Source organism: Rosa rugosa, chromosome 3 (genome assembly GCF_958449725.1).
Source record: "Rosa rugosa chromosome 3, drRosRugo1.1, whole genome shotgun sequence".
NCBI classification, from domain to species: domain Eukaryota; kingdom Viridiplantae; phylum Streptophyta; class Magnoliopsida; order Rosales; family Rosaceae; genus Rosa; species Rosa rugosa.
In genome coordinates, this window is record NC_084822.1 from 57,312,212 (window position 1) to 57,324,773 (window position 12,562).

General features: G+C 39.3%; 3 protein-coding genes across 3 annotated transcripts; 1 reads left to right on the forward strand and 2 right to left on the reverse strand.

Moving 5' to 3' along the window:
• Nucleotides 1–40: 40 nt before the first annotated feature.
• Nucleotides 41–3,177, reverse strand: LOC133736613 (uncharacterized). The gene is made up of 10 exons (XM_062164163.1): nt 3,020–3,177; nt 2,713–2,888; nt 2,328–2,459; nt 2,186–2,236; nt 1,895–1,991; nt 1,562–1,608; nt 1,001–1,217; nt 494–623; nt 350–392; nt 41–206 (listed from the first exon to the last, which is right to left on the reverse strand). The coding sequence occupies exons 1-10, from the start codon at nt 3,072–3,074 to the stop codon at nt 129–131; spliced, it is 1,026 nt and encodes a 341-aa protein (XP_062020147.1). The 5' UTR covers nt 3,075–3,177; the 3' UTR covers nt 41–128.
• Nucleotides 3,178–5,742: 2,565 nt separating this feature from the next.
• LOC133736107 (protein EARLY FLOWERING 3) lies at nt 5,743–10,179 on the forward strand. Its single transcript, XM_062163539.1, has 4 exons — nt 5,743–6,659; nt 6,992–7,857; nt 8,762–8,813; nt 8,931–10,179. The coding sequence occupies exons 1-4, from the start codon at nt 6,447–6,449 to the stop codon at nt 9,924–9,926; spliced, it is 2,127 nt and encodes a 708-aa protein (XP_062019523.1). The 5' UTR covers nt 5,743–6,446; the 3' UTR covers nt 9,927–10,179.
• Nucleotides 10,180–10,300: 121 nt separating this feature from the next.
• Nucleotides 10,301–12,114, reverse strand: LOC133738000 (protein neprosin-like). Its single transcript, XM_062165443.1, has 6 exons — nt 12,040–12,114; nt 11,837–11,923; nt 11,278–11,439; nt 11,036–11,185; nt 10,737–10,919; nt 10,301–10,659 (listed from the first exon to the last, which is right to left on the reverse strand). The coding sequence occupies exons 1-6, from the start codon at nt 12,112–12,114 to the stop codon at nt 10,474–10,476; spliced, it is 843 nt and encodes a 280-aa protein (XP_062021427.1). The 3' UTR covers nt 10,301–10,473.
• Between the last annotated feature and the right edge of the window lie 448 nt (nt 12,115–12,562).

A 12,562-nucleotide genomic window follows, 5' to 3' on the forward strand; every position in this document is an offset into this window, starting at 1 on the left:
CAAAAGGAAAAGAAATTAGACAACCAAATGCAAAGAAAAATTGCCGTCTCAAATTCTCAATCCTTTTTATTATTTATTTTTTACGAAAAGGTTGATCAGGACAATAATGACTGATTGTTTTGTTTTTCTTAGTACATGTCCAGCATCCTTCCCCTTAACATGGCTTCTGCTTTCCTCACCTGCTTCACTGGTCCTATGATGAACACCTACAGCAAAAACCAAATAAATTTAGAAGGAATCTAAGCTGGTCCAGTTGTTTTGTTTTTCTTTGGGGATGATTGGGTTAAAAACCCAACCAACTTTGATGAATTATATGCATCTACTGTGAAACTGTTAATAATGGACTGACCTTGTCTGGTGGGCCCTTATCACCTCCCATGAGGATTTCCGCACTGTAAAAATTGATTCAACAAAGTAAATAAGCAGGGAGGGTACTTTTATATCCAATACAAACCAGAAATGGAACAAACACACAAAATAGATAGATATATACTCGCAGGATTCTTTTATTGACAGAATGGAAGTCCCTCTTTTCCCAATTACACGTCCCATTTTTCCTGGGGGAACATCAAGAACCGAAAGGATTTCTTCCTCGGGCGCACTGCCCTCCACTAGTAGGTTATCTGCAGGAAAAAAAAACAACAAACCAGTATCAATTTAATGCAGATTCCAAAGTGCTCGAAAATACAGGCTACAAAGCTGGTTGGGTAACTAGTGGTCTAATGTCATATACAACCGGAACAGGTAATAAGTATGGCAGGCTAGAGATCTAGTTCAGATTCTATTCTGTCAACTATTAGCTTAAGATGAGTGATGGTTGGCAAGAACACAAAGCTCAGTGGAAATTAATTGGACTAAAATTATGTAGAGGACCCCATAAATTATAGCTTTAACCATCTACATATATCTTCTACCATTTCTGAGTCCTATGCATGTAAACAATTCAAAATCACTTTGAAGTCTTAGCATACTATACATGGTCAAAAGAAGGATCCAAGACCTGGAATGGTAGGGAGAGGTGGCCAGTCAGAAAAGTCATTATTGGTGATGCAAAAACATCGACAATAAAGTGCACCACGAACAGCAAGATACCATAATGACTGTTGATTCAATTTCCCCATCATCCTGCAATAGATATATGGAAGAAAGCGAACATCATCTGCAGCTGCACGAACCATCTGTTCAGATAAAGGTCTATACGTCCAAAAGTTGGGGTCCTGTATGGTACATATAAAATAAATGTCATTTGATAGATATACCTAGTCCAAAACAATATAATTGCAGCCTGCAACGGGAAAATTACAGGTCTATCTAAAATCATTAAGATGGGTCTAAGGCATAATGTGTCAACAGATTATACAAACTTAAATTATCTGGTTGATGCTCTGTTGATAATCCTCATTCCTCAAAGTGCAAAGCCACCATAGAATTATTCTAAATATCTTTTTCTTCAGGCTGTAATCTCATACCTATTTCCTAAGCTACTAGTATAGTATCAGCTACCACTAATAACAAGGTAAGTACCAACTTCTTTATATGTAAAATCAAGACATATACTAACCTGCCTAAGAAGAAAACGGACTTCTTCCTTCTCGAGATAAGATACTCCTACATTCAAACTATCAAAGTGAAAACTGAAGCCACAGTGAATAACTCAAACTTAAGAGTACAATGCAGAATGCACATGCTCCCATGCATCTTAAGTTGCTCATACAGGCAGAAAATATATGGTATGTCAGAACATAATACTAGGAACCAATTCAAAAATGGAGTTCTAAACAAATTCTTCTGAAAATTTAAGATGAAACTCTTTGAAATCCATCATTCATTTCATTTAATCAATTTAATCTGAAATCATAAGAATTACGATCAAACAGAAAACTAAAATAGATACCACAATAACGTGGATCAGCAAGGAGGCCAACGAATGATATATAATCATCTGGTAATCTTTTCCGACCTTCTTGCTCTTCTATCAACGAATAAGCAATCTGAACACCAGAAAAGGCAATTTCAAAACACTTGGTATAAGAGCATTATCTCTATACTCATAGTATTCTACTTTTCGAACTACCATGATTGCTAACAGGTGAATAAGGATATCGAGAAAAAGCCCCTTACCAATGAAAGTTATACATTGTCAACAATCAATGAAAAGCTCTCGCAAGTAATAAAGGATACTCACCTGGGTATCTACAACATTGTTCAACTTGATGCCGAACTGAAAATACAAGGCCTACAAAATAGGACCAACAACTCAATAAAGGCAATGGATTTTTTTTTTTTTTTACTACAATAGGCTACATGCCGGGATGCAGATAAAAAACCTCACTGTCTCGCTTGCAGTCATGAATAACTTTTGTGACGTGGCTAGACTCAAGTGCAGGCTTACAGGCTTGTATAAGCATCTCCCCTCCCTGAATGGCATCCACCAGATATATAGCCTCTGGAAATGCAAGCTGGCAGAATAAAAGAACACTTCACCATTTTAGCAGGAATATCATACTAAACAAAAACCTAAACACTTCAAATATATTCTACAAGTTACATATGTACAAGAAAATGCAAGAAATCCAATGAACAAGCAAACAACACCCAATTCGAGAAAGAAGGAAAATTTAGTGCATTGTTTTAGTAATTCAACGTTGATAAAAATCAGACTAGACACAAATCTAATAAATAGGGATAGGGTCGTCGGTTGGACATTTATACCTGCATGATACAGAGTGTTCCATTTCGACACAGGTCAACTCCCTCGCAGTCAAACCCAATCACCAATGGCCTGTCAGCAGAAGGCTCCAGAAACTCAGCAGGAAGCTGAGATGGATGAGTCACTATCTGAACAGGCACCCATGGGAACTGGGTTTCATGAATTACGGGTATTTCACCTACAGTCGTGTCGTCGTATTCGTAAACCCAATAAAATTCAATCCCATTATCATAACATTTGAAAATTGCAACCAAACAGAAATCAAAGACTAAAAACTTTTAGAGATCGGATCGGACAGAGAAGACCGACCTGGGTCCGGCGAAAGAGGAACCTGTGTCTGGTAGGGAGAAGGTGAAGAAGCCATGTGATCGGACCATCCACGCCCCCCTCTCTCACAACACAAAACCTTTCACTTCATCCCCTTCTTTTTCGTTTTTATGCAAAACCCGTAATTTAATTTTCTCAATCCGGATTATTACCGACCCGGAAACCGGTTTCGTTTCCGGGTCGACAGCTCCACTGAATTTCAGCGATAAAGTGGACGGACCTCTTTCACTTTATCGCTGGACCCCACCTTCCAAAGGGAATATATATATATTATTACTATATTTTTTTTTTTTTTTTTTTTTTGGCAGTGTATATTATTACTATATTGGTACCGGATCGTTAGAAATCTGGAGAAACCAATCGTGGGATTTATCGAAATGGTGGAGCTGTGACGACGACTGCGAATTCCACTTTCTCTGTTGTTGAGCTGTTCACCATTTAACTCTTAACTTTTATTTACACGTGGCGGCTTTTTTGAAGGTTGCACGTAGGATGAAAAAGTGCAAGGCTGAACGTAAATGGCCGAGATTAATACACGTGCGTTGTTTGTAGGCGACTTTTTGGTCGATTTGCATTTTTCGGCCTTTTTGCAATATATTCCAAGATAATGAAAATTCTAAGGGGGAAAATGAATATAAATAGAAAGTTTAGAGAGAGATGGAATCCCCATTATTGAAATTGAGAAGGTAAATGCATGGTCATATTGATTTATTGATTATGAACATAAAGATCCGTCTTTAGATTACAGGTAAAAACATTTCATTCATTTATATGTTGTAATTGGTGAAAAATATTAATTAAGCCTAGCAGGAAGTGAAGTACAGTAAGTCACGTTTTCAGTAATCGATCTAGAGCCATGCTAAACTATTCTTGAATCTAGATTCAGCAGCTAAACATCTCAAGTTTAAAAATAATTCTTTCAATCATTAGATCTAGATCAAAAGTGATTTGAGTATAATGTTTTAGTCATCAATAAACACTATTGTTTTAAGGGAAAAATTCACCAACGGTGTCTGGACACTTAGGGGACTTTCAGAATGATACCTGAACTTACAAAGTTATCAATGTCATACCTAGACTTATTTTTTCATATCAATGTGGTACTTAAGGACGATTTCCGTCACAGCTCCGTTATCAGGAGGCACGTGAGGCGCACGGGATCAAAAAAATGAGGGCAAAACAGACTTTTTATTCCCAAATCCCCCTAAAGTCGATCAAAAACCCAACTCCCTCCAAGGGTTCGAACCTCTAACCTCTCTCACACCAACTCAACTTCCCACCACTAGAGCACGAACGGTCTCCATCGTAATGCCTCCAAACATTATATTTATACTCTTTTTCTGCGATACCAAATAATTAAACAAAATATATAAACCTTGGAAGACATGAGGTTCGAACCCCCAACCTCTCTCAAAACAACTTAACTCCTAACCACTGGAGCACGAAGAATCCTTGATGCAATGCCTCCAACCTTTTTATTTATAACCATTTTAGGCGATACCAAATAATTAAACAAAACATAAACACCTTGCAAGACATGAGATTCGTCGAACCCCCAATCCCTTTCCCAACAACTCAACTCCCAACCACTTGAGCACGAGCTGCAACATTTATTATTCCAACAAATTTTATATTTATACTTTATACACCGGGGGGAGAGAGAGAAGATTCTGTTTTGTGTTTAATCTATCATCTAAGAACAGTATAAATATAAAGTTTGTTGGAGTTATTACAGCGGTAGCTCGTGCTCCAGTGGTAGGGAGTTGAGTTGTTGTAAAAGTGATTGGGGGTTCGAATCTCATGTCTTGCAAAGTGTTTATGTTTTGTTTAATTATTTGGTATCGCCTAAAACGGTAGTAAATAAAAAGGTTGGAGGCATTGCATCAAGGACTCTTCGTGCTCCAGTGGTGAGTAGTTGAGTTGTTTTGAGAGAGGTTGGGGGTTCGAACCTCATGTCTTTCAAGGTTTATATATTTTGTTTAATTATTCGGTATCGCATAAAAACAGTATAAATACAAAGTTTGGAGGTATTATGTTGGAGACCGTTCGTGCTCTAGTGGTGGGGAGATGAGTTGGTGTGAGAGAGGTTAGGGGTTCGAACCCTCTTGGAGGAGTTGGGTTTTTGATCGACTTTAGGGGGATTTGGGAATAAAAAGTCTGTTTTGCCCTCATTTTTTTGATCACGTGCGCCTCACGTGCCTCCTGATAACGGAGTTGTGACGGAAATCGTCCTTAGGTACCACATTGATATGAAAAAATAAGTCCAGGTATGACATTGATAACTTTGTAAGTTCAGGTATCATTCTGAAAGTCCCCTAAGTGTCCAGACACCGTTAGTGAATTTTTCCCTTGTTTTAAATAACAATTTTACATTTATGTCGTGCCACTACTATTTGACAGATGGCACTATATTTCTCATGTTTGGTAAAACAGTTTGAAGAGGGCCTTGATCAACTTGCTTGGTGTTCCCAAAAATGTTCTTTCTTTTCTCTGTTGAACTCCAGTAACGCAATGTTGATAGGATTTGTTTGTTTGACCATGAAACCAGAGATAAGGGTGAAAATAATTCAATCCCCTCATTTTTTTTAATTTTTTTTTTTATCAAATAGTGAGAGTGACTTGAGTCCAATTATGTTGAGACAAAGTAAAAATGAAATAATAATAATACCAAGTTGATCAGAGACAGAGAATATAATATCCGACCAAAAAGAGATAATACCAAGTTGGCAATGGCAGGCAAGCCAGGTCATTTGATTAATGGGGGAAGAAGAAGAGGTTCTCTTATACGTCTAGGTCTATCTATCCAATTCCAAAGAGAGGGCCCAACATCTCGGCACTTTTTCCCCTTTCCCCATTTTTAAACCTAAACCTAAACCTAAAGCTAAAGACGACGATCTCTTTGCGGAGGAGGGAGCTAAAAGAATATCCCTAAAATAAGTCTCACCCTCTCATATTCTTCCCCAACCCCCAATCTCTTTCTCTGCTTTCCTCTCTTCTTGTTATTGCCCTCAATTCACGCTTTTACTACTTCCTTCGTTCGTTCGTTCCTCCGTCAGTTTCAGCTCCGAAAGCACCTCTCTTTTGGGACACCCACTATTCCCCAAATCTCTCTGTCTTCCCAAAAAGACACAGTTTTTGACTTGTGGGTTCAACTTTCATTTCTGGGCTTTCATTTCATTTAGCTGAGTCTTTGTCTTTGGAATTTGATCTATCATCTTCAAGGACAACTCTTTAGCTATTGATCCCTTCTCAATCTACCCTTTATCCTTTTTTTTTTTTTTCTTTCGATTTCTGTTACTTGTGTGAGTTTGTTGGGTTTCAGTAAATTTCGAGTTTTTGCAAGTGGGTATTGGGATATGATGTCGGTGGAATAGAAGAGGAGTTTGGTGTGGGTGTGTTGAAAGAATAGATGAAGAGAGGAGGCAGAGATGATGAAAAGGTTATGGGGCCTATGTTCCCAAGACTCCATGTGAATGATGCAGCAGATAAAGGAGGGCCAAGAGCACCTCCAAGGAACAAGATGGCCCTGTATGAACAGCTTAGTATACCCTCTCAGAGGTTCAACCATGGGGTTATGCCACTCAATCAAAACAGTATGGGATCCCCAGCTTTCTCCAATCAGGTAATTTTAAGTTAGTTGTTGGTTGTGGACTAGTTATCCCCTTGAACTTCTAGTAGGTTGTTAAAGTCATTGTGAGTAGGATTTTTTCTTGTGGATATATGTTCTTATACTAGTTAACTATATCCTTTGATTTATCCTGTATTGAGTGTGGCTCGTTTATAACTATGCTTGTTTATTGTCTTTTAATGCCAATATAGTGAAAATTGGCAACCTGTCTGCAATTAAGAGGGGGAAAAAAGAATGGTTTATTCTTAAATAGCATGTCAAGTTTGTGTACTTTATAGAGAATGATCATGGCATATCTCTGATTCGGTAGCAATTCATGTTTCCAGGGGAATGGTCCTGAAAGAAATTTGCCTTTACCAATTCATGGTCGTCCATCTACACCTACTCATCACTCTGGCGGCCAGTCTGATGGAGTAAATGTGAACATGCCCTCAGTACAACCTCGGCAAAGAAAGAGGGCAGGAGATGAAGATGATTTTGCAGTTCCTGTATTTGTTCAATCAAGGATGGGTCAATGTCAGAGTAGAACTCAAAATGGTGGTGGTAATGCAAAACTTACTCCCTTCAGCCAGTCTCATTCTGACTGTGCAATAAAATTCAAAAGTGCATCCAAGAAGGATAATAAACAAAGTAGCTCCCCCAGTCTCAATTTAAGACGAGAATTTAGAAGTGAGACAGAAGAGGATCTCAACGCATGTAGCTCAGCTAGGGACCATTCAGTAGAAGCTGCCACAAATATCTCAACTAGAGAAATGGTTGATGTTCCTGTAAATGTGAATACTTCTCCAAATAAAGAGTATGAAGACCATCCTGTTCCTACTTTCAACAGGTCTTGTGATAGTGATGCTTGCTTACAACAAAACTCTAGATCTGGGTCCCAACTAAACAACACTGAACAAGATGATAGTCTCCTTGAGTCCACAAGGGATGTAGAGAAGGGAACTGTTTCACAGGCAAGAAGTGTTTCTCGTTACGGGGGGAATCATAGCAGCCCCAACGAGCCTGATAATGACAGTGAATACCATGTAGACAGAATGTGTATTTCAGCACAAATGGGAAATGCAGACAAAGGTGATGATGTCTCAGAGACCTCCATGGTGGATTCTATATCAGGCATGGACATCTCTCCTGATGATGTAGTAGGAATAATAGGTCAGAAGCATTTCTGGAAGGCAAGAAGGGCAATTGTCAAGTAAGTCTTTATTTTCTTAATTATCTGCTCCATTTGATTGCTCCTTTGCGATTTTGTGAAGCATGTGAGGCATCTCTTCATTTTCTTGTGTATTAGTTTCTATGGTGAAATGTTTTTGACTTTCATTGAAAAAAAAAGCGTGTAGTCCCGGGATCCCTTCTATACTGGAATTTTTATTTGTTCACAAGCCCTCGATAACATTTTAACGGTGGATCTGGATCATCTTATAGCAGGGAAATTTATGTCTTATTAGTATACCATGTGCAAGGCGACCTCCGAGACAGCGTATCATCTCATTATTCATTGCCCTTTTGTATCTACATTTCTGGTGTTCCTGTCTCGGTTTGGTAATGCTTGGGGTTTCCCCTAACCACTGGGGAAGTTTTCCTTTCATGGCACTAACAGGTGATGAAGGATTATCCTTGGGACTACATTGGGTGGATCTTGGAGAATAGTTCACAATGTGGATTTGGTGGTGGACATGGTGGTGAGGAGGATTACATCTCATATATAGTATTTTGCTCTCATATGCTGGAAGATTTTGCTGGGTTGGGGTTGTGTTGTCTTTTCATGTGCTTTATAGAATATGACAATTTCCCCCTATGTACAGCTTGTAATCATTACCCATTTTCATTTTTTTTTTTTTGTTTGTTATCGAATGTTTTGATGTTTTTCCTATGCCATAAACAAAGAGCTGTTCAGTGATTGCAATCTATACATATGGGGAAATGAAGACTAGCTTTGTAATGATTTCCGCTATGTATACTTTCAATGTTTGGATTTTGCACTGTTTTCTTTTATGCTTCACTTTGCTTGTAATTGTCTCGGATTTGTGTTTCTAAAAGCGTCATTTGGTATGTATTGTTCAATTTTGTTTTGACTCGACTCTTGTTACTTTTTACAGTCAGCAAAGATTGTTTGCAGTGCAAGTATTTGAGTTGCATAGACTCATTAAGGTAAATATCTGTCATGGTCTCTGAATCTTTCTCCTGCCTTGCTGCTATTGGGTTCATTATGAAATCAGTTATATAGTATTGAAAAAGTAAGCTTAGTTTTCTTTTTCTTTGAAACAGGTCCAACGACTGATTGCTGGATCTCCACATCTTTTGCTTGAAGATACTGCTTTCCTAGGCACATCCTTAAGGGGTTCTCCTGCAAAGAAACTCCCGGCAGAGTATGTTGTAAAGCCACTACTACTAAAGCGCAAGCATGAGTCTGAGAAGTCAAATAACAAAATGGAATGTTCTGCTGAAAATGCGGTTGGGAAAGCTTCTCTTTCTTCTGTGAAAAATGGTAGCCAGCCTTCACATTATGGACCATATGTAGGGAGTCCACCTCCTCCAGCACCTGTGCCTGCTGACAATAAAGCAGCTCCTTGGTGCTTCCATCAACCACCTGGGCATCAGTATTTAATTCCTGTTATGTCTCCTTCTGAAGGACTCATATACAAGCCATATAATGGACCTGGATTTGTGGGAGCAGCTTGTGGAGGATGTGGACCTTTTGGCTCAAGTTCCATGCCGGGTAACTTCATTAAGCCAGCATATGGGGTTCCGGGATCTCATCATCAAGGAATGGGGGTTCTCCCTGTCCCTCATCCTACTTACTTTCCTCCCTATGGCATGTCCGTCATGAATCCCACCATGTCAAGCTCAGCTGTTGAACAAATGAATTGGTTTGCTGGACCTGGTATGCATGGATCAACTGATCAGTTGTCAGGAAACTCTAATTTGCAGCATCAAAGCTCATGTAATATGCCAACACCCAAAAATGGAGCTATTCCTCATGCCATGAAGTCTCGAGCATCAAACCCCAGTGAGTTACAAGGAAGTACTGGTAATAGTCCCGGTGACAGAGCACCAGTTGCGACGGATCAAAATGCTGATGAAAGTGATGCACTTCAACTTTTCCCTTCTGTTCCAGCAGTTCCAGAGCGAGTTCCCCAACCTCATGATACAAACCAGGCAACACAAGTGATAAGAGTTGTCCCGCACAATCCTAGATCTGCTACTGCATCAGCTGCTCGAATTTTCCAATCTATACAAGAAGAGAGAAAACAGTATGACTAAGTCTAGCTCGTCTTGTCTCTGGTAAATGACATTGGCTTCATTTATCGAAGTTGGTGTGGGCTTCATCACTTGCTCTATACCCTTTTGTGGGGTATGATCTGTATCTGTTTTGTTCTTTCATATTTTTTGATCTTGTGATATTATATTCTCATGTATAGATAAATCTCTGGATAGGCACAACCAGACCAGTGTAATCTAAATGTATGATATAACTTCCAGATGTTGAGTTATTAGTCATAGACTTGCTTTTGAATCTTCTTCTTGTTCAACTGGAGGATATCATATCAATGGAACACAGTTAACGAGAGTTGCATTGAACATTCTTTTCAAAACATGGTAAGAAATCAGAGCATCCATCTTTCAGGGACAGCTAGGAGGATATCGACCAGGTCCTCCAAACTTGGGCGAGCGACTGAGCGTAGTTCAGTGCGGAGTAGCAATACGCTTCAACGACAAAAGTGCCTACCCATTCTGGGTACTTTAGTTGCAGTGAAACTTGTTTCACGTAACAAGCACTTCCATCTTTGCCTGAAGCAAAATCCCCACTTCACATACCAGTCTCAGTGTGTCCAGTGTGTGGACGAGTCTCCTTCACCTTGGAGCTATACACCTCCCTACCCCATTCAACCAATGTTGCAGGACCTTGTTTCAGATAGGAGAAGAGACTTGGTGGCCAATATCCTACCGGGACGTTTTGACCCAAACGTAGCCACCAATTGCCTGTGTTTTGATCCTAAAACATTGAAATTGAATGGTCACATGAGACATTCAATGTGAAGAGAATGCTAGACCAAAGAAAAGCGTCCAAACCTTGTTGATGCTGAAAGTGGTTTGATATTGGGGTCCTCCTTCACTTGATACGGGTCCTAGGGGGATACCAAGGGCTATGTCTTTGTTAGTTTGCACAAATCCTGAGCAAGTTAGATCAAAGCAACCTGTTGATTTGTACGAGACTACGAGTCCACCTGACCATAGAAATAGATTAAGGACCGGCTTGGTGAGACCAGGAAATTATATATTGTAACAAATACTAAACATTCAATGTGGGATATGCTCTTCTAGTACCTACTGTCCAATACACGAAAAGTCGAGTAGCTGAATCACCATACAACTTTGGGTTTAAAGGCATTTCCAGGTCCATTCTTAAGCCAGATTTGAGCAGTAGTGTACTCATCCGGTGATTCGACTTTTGGATTCCAAATATTTATATCTCCCTGAGCTCCTATGTAACTGTATCCAGTAGTCACAAGAATCGCAGCCTGCAGGTGTTCATATAGCAATAGCAGACATAATTGCACAAGTACTTCAAGAAGTGGCATCAATTTTAACATTGACATAAATGATCACTCACAGAACAATTGATTTGAGGACCAAGTTCGACTGTTGTTTGGTTAATGTACACAGTCCCTTTGTCATCATTGGTTGAGTAGGAAATTGGTGCTGGGTTTTTCTTCCCAAAGCGTTCAAGTGAAGTGGCTCTTAACTCGCCTTCAGTGGTTAGAGCACCCACTACCTATGTACGAAGTCATGGGTTCGAGTCACCATGGGGGCAGAAGTGAAACCCTTTGATCCTCTTTACAATAAAAAAAAAAAGTGGCTCTTAACAAGTCTCGCCTTCAGATTCTTCGAATGGGAATGGCTCCATCTGGACAGTTTCCACTCCTTTGCCAATTCTGAGAGATTAGCTGAGATGAATTGTGATCATTTTGTACTGAACTCCTGCTAGGACCTAGGACCGGGAATAGGACTAGGACTAGGAGCCTGTGATGCAAATTGAAAACTGGGTCTCATCTGCATTATAAGGACATCAATTAGTACATCAAAATTTGGAAGACAATCAATTATTGTTTTCTGCTAATTAAACAATTGAAATTAAAAAGGGTTATGATTGAAATTGAAATTAAATAGACCTGAATTTTGTGGTTTTGCAATGCTGGATGATCAAAAGCAGGCTGTATGTAGATGTCAACACAGTCCACAATGTCTCCATCCTCACTCTATAAGAAGGTGAACCCCGAAAGCTTAAACTATTAGAAAATAAGTCAATAATGTAAATCAAATCAAGCCTTACTGAGATAACAGAATGCTAAAATGGGACAGAAAAGTCGTGGACCTTAGTACTCTTCTCTGCGCGCCTATTGAGAAGTTTCAAGTTGTTATGAATTTCCGAAGAATAAACATTTAGCATTCACATCTGTTAAACAACGACAAGTGTGGCCCGTGGCCCACCATTGTACCGATACAGTTTCAACTTAACCACCCATTAGATGTTGGGTTTTAATCACAAAAGGCCTCGGTACAATTAGGTAAGAGTTACCCACTTATAAGTTATATTTTCTATTGTCACTTTTCCAATGTGAGATTTTTTTCTCTCCAACACGCCCTTTCACGTGCAACCTAGCTCTAGGTATGCACGTGGAATTAATTGACGAACCCAATTCCACATTAGGATCGGGTCAAAAGTCCCACATTAGAGACTTGACAAATCACATAACAATCCAAGACCCACATCAGACACTTGGCAATAATCCAATCGGAAACTTCCGATGACCAATTTAATGAACCCAAAATAGGTTAATGATTGGAGAAGAGATTAGTGAATCAATTAATGAATGAACCTAAATCCGGGTCCATGA

Coding starts and splice junctions, on each gene's coding strand:
- LOC133736613 (XM_062164163.1), bottom strand. CDS start 3,074: ATGGCTTCTTCACCTTCTCCCTACCAGACACAGGTTCCTCTTTCGCCG. Junction 2,889..3,019: donor TCCTCTTTCGCCGGACCCAG/GTCGGTCTTCTC, acceptor ACACGACTGTAG/GTGAAATACCCGTAATTCAT. Junction 207..349: donor ATAAGGGCCCACCAGACAAG/GTCAGTCCATTA, acceptor TTTTTGCTGTAG/GTGTTCATCATAGGACCAGT.
- LOC133736107 (XM_062163539.1), top strand. CDS start 6,447: ATGAAGAGAGGAGGCAGAGATGATGAAAAGGTTATGGGGCCTATGTTC. Junction 6,660..6,991: donor CCCCAGCTTTCTCCAATCAG/GTAATTTTAAGT, acceptor TCATGTTTCCAG/GGGAATGGTCCTGAAAGAAA. Junction 8,814..8,930: donor AGTTGCATAGACTCATTAAG/GTAAATATCTGT, acceptor TCTTTGAAACAG/GTCCAACGACTGATTGCTGG.
- LOC133738000 (XM_062165443.1), bottom strand. CDS start 12,114: ATGCTAAATGTTTATTCTTCGGAAATTCATAACAACTTGAAACTTCTC. Junction 11,924..12,039: donor GCGCAGAGAAGAGTACTAAG/GTCCACGACTTT, acceptor ACCTTCTTATAG/AGTGAGGATGGAGACATTGT. Junction 11,440..11,836: donor TGCAAAACCACAAAATTCAG/GTCTATTTAATT, acceptor CTTCGTACATAG/GTAGTGGGTGCTCTAACCAC.